The sequence below is a fragment of the Rhinopithecus bieti genome, unplaced genomic scaffold, assembly GCF_001698545.2.
Source record: "Rhinopithecus bieti isolate Rb0 unplaced genomic scaffold, ASM169854v2 scaffold_13207, whole genome shotgun sequence".
Classification (NCBI taxonomy): domain Eukaryota; kingdom Metazoa; phylum Chordata; class Mammalia; order Primates; family Cercopithecidae; genus Rhinopithecus; species Rhinopithecus bieti.
This window is the reverse complement of record NW_016807866.1, coordinates 1,016,419-1,025,140: the sequence shown is the minus strand read 5'-3', so window position 1 is coordinate 1,025,140 and position 8,722 is coordinate 1,016,419. Positions and strand designations below refer to the sequence as shown.

At 47.5% G+C, this 8,722-nt stretch overlaps 1 protein-coding gene across 1 annotated transcript in view; it reads right to left on the bottom strand.

The window, feature by feature from the left end:
* Positions 1-4,805, bottom strand: part of SOD1 (superoxide dismutase 1) — a 9,894-nt gene extending 5,089 nt beyond the window's left edge. The window contains exons 1-2 of the mRNA XM_017883889.1: positions 4,560-4,805; positions 589-685 (exon numbers count right to left, since the gene is read on the bottom strand). Coding sequence (XP_017739378.1) covers positions 589-685; positions 4,560-4,631 — 169 coding nt within the window. The 5' untranslated portion in view covers positions 4,632-4,805. The remainder of the gene's footprint in view (positions 1-588; positions 686-4,559) is intronic.
* Between the last annotated feature and the right edge of the window lie 3,917 nt (positions 4,806-8,722).

Sequence of the window (8,722 nt, the reverse complement as noted above, 5' to 3'; positions counted from 1 at the left end):
AAAAAAAAAAAAAAAAAAGAGACAAAGGGCACTGGGCGTTAAGAAGCAGGTCCACCCCAGTCTTCACAATCTAATGCAGTTACTTTTCTTCTTGTGTATACTCTGCTGGCATTATTACAAAAACCAAGATATGGTCCTAGTTTCTGCAATTTTAGCACACTGTTTATACAAAAAAGTTGACCTCTTTTTTAAAAGAAAAGTTGAGGGTTTTGCCAGGCACAGTGGCTCATACCTGTAATCCCAGCACTTTGGGAGGTGGAGGAGGATAAACCACTTGAGCCCAGCAGTTCAAGACTAGCCTGGACAAGATGGAACCCCATAGCTAGAAAAAAATTAGCCAGGCGTGGTGGCGTATGCCTGTAGTCCCAGCTACAGGCCAAGGCATGATGAGGATCACTGGAGCCTGGGAGCTCGAGGCTAAGGTGAGCCGTGATCGCACAGCACCACTGCACTCCAGCCTGGGTGACAGAGCAAGACCCTGTCTCAAAAACAAAAACAAGTTGAGGGGTTTTAACATTTAGGGGCTACTCTACTGTTTATCTAACTAGGTTGAACAAGTATGGGTCACCAGCACAGCACAACACCCACCTTGTGTATTATCTCCAAACTGATGAACATGGAATCCATGCAGGCCTTCAGTCAATCCTGTAATGCTTCCCCACACCTTCACTGGTCCATTACTTTCCTTTAATCAAAGAAAAGTGCAAAGTTGGAGAGAGTTTCTGAACAAAGAAAACGGCTGATTTACCTTTACCCCTCACAGTAAAGTAAAAAGAAGCCAGACTTGGGAGTAGAAAAATCTGTGTCCAAATCCCAGGCCAACCACTTTCTAGCCAGTGAACCTCCAGCAAGCTGCTTAACTGCTCTAGGCCTGTGTCCTCAAAAGGGAGATGGTAATCTTGTTCCCACACTCAATGCACAAGCGCCCTGTGGCCAGGCTTCGTGATTAAATAACATAAAAAGCACCAAATAGAGTGGTAAGCAAAGTGAGTACCTACACGTCAGAGTTAGATACTTCATAGGTTTGACTATTACAGTAAATATGGAATATAAGTACCTATTTAGTAAACACTTGAATAGGTCATATTTGTACATGTTGAATATACGTGTACATGTACATCTTTTTGGTTTGTTTTGAGACGGAGTCTCGCTCTGTCGCCCAGGCTGGAGGGCAGTGGTACGATCTCGGCTCACTGCAAGCTCCACCTCCCAGGTTCACGCCATTCTCCTGCCTCAGCCTTTTTAACCCAAAAGGTGTATGTCTCATCATACACTCTTTAACCCCTTGCTGCTTCTCCATATAGACACTCTTCCACATGGCATACACACTTTAAAAAAAAAGAAAAAGGCACCCTGGAAACGTCCAACAAGGTACCCTAGGACCCCTGCTCTCCACTCCCCACTCAGTGACTGTTTTTAAGTTTCCATCATAGGTTTTTTTTTTTTTGAGATGGAGTCTAGCTCTGTCACCCAGGCTGAAGAGCAGTGGCATGATCTCGGCTCACTGCAAGCTCCGCCTCCCAGGTTCATGCCATTCTCCTGCCTCAGCCTCCTGAGTAGCTGGGACTACAGGCGCCGCCACCACGCCCAGCTAATTTTTTGTATTTTTAGCAGAGACGGGGTTTCACTGTGTTAGCCAGGATGGTCTCGATCTCATGACCTTGTGATCCGCCCCTTCGGCCTCCCAAACTTCTGGGATTACAGGCGTGAGCCACCGCGTCCGGCTATCGTAGGTATTTTTAATTAGCAGTCAGAAAATATCCTATTCCACTGCCCTCAGGAGAGGACTGATTGTAGTCTAACCAGAGGTACTACTGTTTTCTGAAATCTTTTCAAGCACTGAAACCTAGATAACCTTTCCACTCTACCAAAAAGCAAGCAAGCAGTATCGCCATGCAAGTAATGGTGACAGGTAATGGTGCTCTGCGGCTACAGAAATCAAGGACGTTACAAGTAGATCTCAGGACTAAAATAAACACAGCATCCACACCACACCGTCATACATGTTAGTGTCTCTTGTTTTTAGCTTGGTTTTCAAATAAGAACAACAGTTAAGGGGCATTAACCCATAAGACGTGACTTTCCACTGGAAAATACCACTGCTCAAACGAAGGATTCTGGCAATTGTGGCCTTTTAAAATTATTTTCTTTTTGAGAATAGATACTGTGACTCTTCTACAACCTCTAATTTTGGAAAAACTCAAATGTGAAAGTTGTCCCTCAAATATGCTATGTTATCAAGAGCATAGGGGCCAAAAAGAGCAGGTTCTTTCAAACCTCCATTTAACAGGTAATACATTGGGAACATGTAAGTAGCTGTGCTTAGGTACAACCCTACAGGGACCAGGCTGTGACCCAAGTGAGTAACATAGGCCTGGAAAGCTCCAGCAGTACTGTCCTGGGCTAATGAAGGCTCAGTATGAAGAGATCTCCAACAATACTTCAAGAGAAGCTAGGAAAACTGGATTAGGTGAAAAATTCTGATTTGTAAAAACTAGCAACGAGTCCAAGATTTTAAACACGGAATAGGCCACGCCAAGTAGTTTATAGCCAATTTATGATCTCTGCATATCTGGAAAGCTGGAATGCTCCACTACCCAAGGCTCTTTCTCAGGTACAACTGGCACCAACCAAAACGAAGTCAGGCGCTTAAAAGAAGGAACTATGCACGCTGCTCAGGGAAGGTGGAAAATGACAAAAACCTGGGTTCATGCGTGGATTCTCAAAGGCCAGGGAGAAGGAATTCCACAGAGGCGTCTTAAGACTAGTACTGGTGGCCGGGAGCGGTGGCTCACGCCTGTAATCCCAGCACTTTGGGAAGCCGAGCTGGGTGGATCACAAGGTCAAGAGATCGTGACCATTCTGGCCAACATGGTGAAACCCGGTCTCTACTAAAACACAAAAAATTAGCTGGGCGTGGCGGCATGAGCCTGTAATCCCAGCTACCCAGGAGGCTCAGGCAGGAGAACTGCTTGAACCCAGGAAGCGGAGGCTGCAGTGAGCCGAGATCACGCCACTCCACTCCAGCCTGGGCAACAGAGCGAGACTCGGTCTCAAAAACAAAACACAACACTAGTACTAGTGAATTATGTGGGGGGAAATAAAGAGGGACAAAACGAAGTCTGGCAAATGAAACAGCAAAATGGAGTCAAATGCCAAAGAACCTTTTCCAGAAAATCTGGAGACGTATTAAAAGAGAAAAGCTAAACTCGTATCTCCCTCATATACATTCCAGACACTTGCACAGACTAACTGTTCCTGTCCTCTTACCTTTCTGTAAACCCCTTTAAAGACTGAATCTCATTCATATAATAAATATTCTCCCATGACTTTTAAGCCGAGTTCGAGACAATTTTCCACCAGTTGGTAACTTCACTAAGGCTCTGGGGACAGCGTTATCACAAGCACCTTCCAACACGTTTTGCAATTTTACTGATAACAGTTATGAAAATATTTCTGTACATTTTACAAGAGTCGTTCAGAAGTTTGTCTCTGACCATCTTAGCAACCTGCCTACTGGCAGAGCAATTTTAAAGCCACTTCACAGAAAATTTGGCTTAGGAAATGCTCCGACAAGAGTTATTAAGTACCAACTCGGTGTAATGGAAATTTCAGGTCTTCTAATTTCCAAATCCCAAACCCCACCCACTGTCCTCAAACAACAGTCCTCAATCGTAGGTGCACATCAAAATCACCTTTGGAAACTTAAAAAACAGCAATAATCACCTGCGCTAGGACAGGTTTTGATGTAATTGGTCTGAGGTTGGGCTCTGGTGTATTTTTAGTAAGATCTTCAAATAAGCTAACTGTGCACCCAAAGTTAAGAATTATTGCCCTCGAAAATCCCCAAAACGGTCAGTTAAACCTCTGGCTCTCGGGGCTTAGGAGGAGGAAAAGGACCTCTGTCCAAGGCTACTTTCTCTGCCTTTGCAGCCCAACCATATGACCTAGAACAGACGCCAGCAAACTCCTGCAAAGTGTCATACAGTCTCTGTTGCGTATTTTTGTTTACCAAAGGCTTTTAAAATATAAAACCATACTTAGCCTTAGAGCTGTACAAAAGCGGAGACTCCCTGACCCAGAGCGCTGAAGCCGGAACGCGGAGAGGGATGCTAAGACACCAGGCGGGCCCAGGCGCAGTCGCCATCCCCGGGCCGGGCCTGTCACTGCGCCACTCGGTGTCCGCGGGACCCTCAGGAACGAGAACACAGCCAAGCAAGGGAGGAGCACAGCTGCTCCAAGCACCACGACAGAGCCCGCGGCGGCGGCCCACTGACCCCGGAAGGCAGCACGCCCACGCCCGCCCCCGCGGCAATCCCTCCCCGCGCTCCCGCCACGCGCAGGCCCAGCCCCGCGGCGGCCTCGGTCCCACGCCCCGCACCCGGGCCCGCCCGATGACTCAGCACTTAGCGGGCACCGACCGGGCGGCACGGGTCGAAGCCGGGCGCGGGACCAGGGCGGTCCCAAGGCCTGGCGGGCGACCCGCTCCTAGCACAGGTGCGCGGGGCGACGAGCGGGCGGGAGCGGCCTCACAAACAAGCCTCCGCCCCGGCCCTTGCCTTCTGCTCGAAATTGATGGTGCCCTGCACTGGGCTGTCGCCCTTCAACACGCACACGGCCTTCATCGCCATGACTTGCTAGGCCACGCCGGGGTCCTGCTTCCGAGTATTGCGAGACAGACCCCCCAACGCTGCAGGAGACTACGCCGCAAAGCGGGACCACAGCGCCGCGACTACTTTATAGGCCGGACCTCCGCGCCCCGCCCACTCTGGCCCCAAACCAGTCACAGCGCACGCGCTCAACCCCCCCCCTCCCCCTCCCCGCGGCAGACTCGGGACGCGAGTGGCAGGAAATGACTGGGGGCGGGCCCAAGGGGCCGCGTGCGCCGCAGACTCCCCCCGCCCCGCAGCCGGGAAAGGTCCAGAACCCCGAAATGTGGAAAAAACACAGCCTTTTTTTCACGGGGGCGTGGCCCGACGGTTGCAGGACGCGAACTTGGCAAAATGATGTAAACAAGGTACGCCTTGAAAATCTGAAGTCATTTTGTCTAGAAATATCGTTAGTTATGACTGACTTTCGCCACAGCGTCTCATTTGTTACTCAGAAATTAGGACGCCCCAAGATGGATGCTTTTGTAGTTTTTTTTTTTTTGTCTTATTTTTTAATTTTCTGAAGATGTAGAAAGTCGCTACACCTCAATCCCCGGCCTCACCTTTTCTTCCCCTGCAATTGTTTTAGTCCTTAGCACAGAGTTTCTTATTTGGTTGGCAGAATTCGGTATTCTTTTTGTATTTTTCCTGTTTGGCAACGCTGCAACCCTACAGATAACCAAAAGGTAACTGGTTGGCTTCTAGGCATCTCCTGCGTTTTTGTCTGGCCCTAAGGCCACAACACTCAAGGAGGGTAGAATGGTGAAATAATTTATGATGTCTCCATACAACAGGAATGATAAATATGACTTACCTTTCAAGGGAAATATTTCAAAAACATATGATGAAATGAGAAAATAATACAAACTACTTTTGTCTGGGGCGAAGGGGTTGTTTATTTGATTTTTGAGACAGGGTGTTGCTCTGTCACCCAGGCTGGAGTGCAGTGGCATGATCATAGCTCACTGCAGCCTCGACCTCCTGGGTTCAAAAGTCATCTTCCTGCCTCAGCCTCCCAAGTACCTGGGACCACAGGCATGTGCCACCACACCTGGCTGATTTTTATATTTTGGGTAGAGATGGGGTTTTACCTTGTTGCCCAGGCTGGTTTCAAACTCCTGAGCTCAAGCCAGCCATCTGCCCACTTCGGCCTCCCAAAGTGCTGGGATTACAGACATGAGCCACCAAGTCCAGCCTAGTATTTCATATTGAGCATGGCAAAATACTGAGACTTAATTCAAGTCCAGCGTGAAACAACAGTAGAAGCTATTCCAGCCTCGTTTGGAGTACACTACTATTTATTTATTTACTTATTCATTATTTATGTTATTTAGACCCTCAGACTCTAATGCATCCTCTATCAGAGAAAACACAAGTCACATTTTTTTATCATCCTCTAGGAAATATACATATTTGCAGTTTTGCGTGTTGTATTTGGTAGTAGTTTCCAGATAATTCGTATATTCTAAACGGTTGCATAAACAGTGCAAATGCTGGCCAAACGGCCTTTGCCCAAGGCTGAAGTTTCTCTGGGTTCCAGGAAGTTCGGCAGATTTCAGTTCATTGTAAACTTGCCAAGGGAGCTGCCCACAGACACAAGAGAGCTGCCTTGGGACAGTGAATTACTTTTCTTTTGAGACGGTCTAGTGATGCCTGGGTGGTGCCTTCCTAGGACAGTCCTCACACCTGAACAGGGGGTGCCAGGCCCTGGGCCCCATACTTTACAGGGCCTTATTCTGTCCCTCTTCTAGCATCATCTTCCATGGAGAAAAGAATGTGTTGAAGCCAAGAAGATGCTCCCATACTTTACAGGGCCTGTTCTGTCCCTCTTCTGGCATCATCTCCCATGGAGAAAAGAATGTGTCAAAGCCAAGAAGATGCTCCCACCAAGAACATCAGCTCTCCTAGAACAGGGGTAAGAAATTTAACTCTGTGATATTTAAGAGTATTTGTGCCTTCCTAATGCAGGGCATCGAATCTGGGCACTATGGACATTTTGGGCCAGACAATTCTTTGCTGTGGAGTCTGCCCTGTACACTATAGGATGTTTAGTAGAATCCCTAGCCCTTACTCACTAGATGCCAGTAATACCCTGTCCCTCCCTGCCGGGCTGGGATAACCAAAAATAATTTCAGACGATGCCAAATCACTCCCAGTTAAGAATCACTGTTTGTATTTATTTATTTATTTATTTATTTATTTATTTATTTATTTAGATATGGAGTCTCACTCTGTCACCCAGGCTGGAGTGCAGTGGTGTGATCTCGGCTCACTGCAGCCTCCGCCTCCTAGATTCAAGTGATTCTCCTGCCTCAGCCTCCCAAGTAGCTGGGACTAGTGTGCGCACCATGCCTGGCTAAGTTTCTGTATTTTTAGTAGAGATGGGGTTTCACCATGTTGGCCAGGCTGGTCTCAAACTCCTGATCTCAAGTGATCTGCCTGCCTCGGCCTCCCAAAGTGCTGGGATTACAGGTATGAGCCACCACGCCCAGCCAAGAACCACTGTTTAGAACACCACTTGAGTACCAGGATCCTGGGATTTCCTGCCCAAAGAGCCCTGAGCCTGGGTATAGGATCCTGAACAGGCCACACAGGGACTGTCCCTTGTTGAGTACACTGCTAGCCTTAAACATAGGCCCCGCCCAGTGCCGCAAAGAGCAGGGGTGGGGAAAGGGGGAAGGGCCAGGGGCGGGCAGGCAGCCAGCTCTCCACTGCTACCCTCCTACACAGAACTGAAAGAAGTCCAAGAATTCCACATTTGAACCTGCCTTCCAGGTCTTTATGAAGGTGTATTTGTTAAGACCGGATGCTAGAGCCTGGATTGTTTGGAACCCTGGAACATAGATTGAATCTGGCACATGTAATTAGCCGGGCATGGTGGTACACCCCTGTAGTCCAAGCTACTTGGGAGGCTGAGGTAGGAGGATTACGTGAGCCCAGGATGTTGAGGCTGCAGTGAGCCGTGATCGCACCATTGCACTCCAGCCTGGGCAACAGAATGAAACCCTGTCTCAACAATAATCATCATCATCATCCTGGGGTATCTAACTTAAAAAAAATAATAAATAAAATAAAATAAAATAGGGAAATAAGATGAGAGGGATCTTTGCGCTTGAACCCCAGGGTTTAAAGAAGCAGAACAGGCAAGACCTTGTCAGAAAGAAAGAAAGGAAAAAAGAACAAGAGAGAAAGAGAGAGGGAGGGAGGGAGGGAAAGAAAGAAAAGAAAGAAAGAGAAAAAAAGACATAAAAGAGAGAGAAAGGAGGGAGGGAAAGGAGGGAAGAGAGGGAAGGAAGGGAAGGGAAGGGAGGGAGGGAGGGAGGAAGGAAGGAAGGAATTAATTAGAGAAAGAGGAGCATGTGGCACATGTAGACAATCCAGTTTTGTCAGGAAAGGTGAGGAGGAATAGATGCCTCAAATCAGATGGCACATGCAGATGACTAAACCTCTTGTAATGTGTCATCTCAGCCTCCCTAAGACTGAAAATTCATGTTTGGGGACCTCTGTGCATAAAAGGTGGGCAAAAAGGTAGACCAGAAATTTTTATTTTTATTTATTTATTTATTGAGATGGAGTGTCACTCTGTCGCCCAGGCTGGAGTGCAGTGGTGCGGTGTTGACTCGCTGCAGCCTCACCCTGCTGGGCTTAGGCGATTCTCCAACCTCAGCCTCGCAAGTAGCTGGGACTACAGTTTCAATAATTCTCTCTAGACCTCAGCTGCAAATCAAAGGCACTGGGCCTAGATGCAGTGTTTGTCAACCCTGGCTGCATGGTAGAATCACCTGGGCAGTTAAAAACAAAAACAAAAAACACTGTGCTTAGGCCCAATTTTATTAAAATTTAAAATGGCATATCTTTATACTGTAAATACATATTTCATTGCTGTAAGTCATAAGAAACCCTCAATGGTTATCAATGAAAGTGGGTTGCTTATCTGTGCCCTTTTCATCACATGAGAAAAACCTTTATTTGGTTAAATAGCATAGCCAGATTTCTGTTAACATGCGGTCAAAAGCGATTTCTAACTGATAGAGATGAGAAGCCACCAGAGGGGCGTCCGCAGGGAGTCGAAA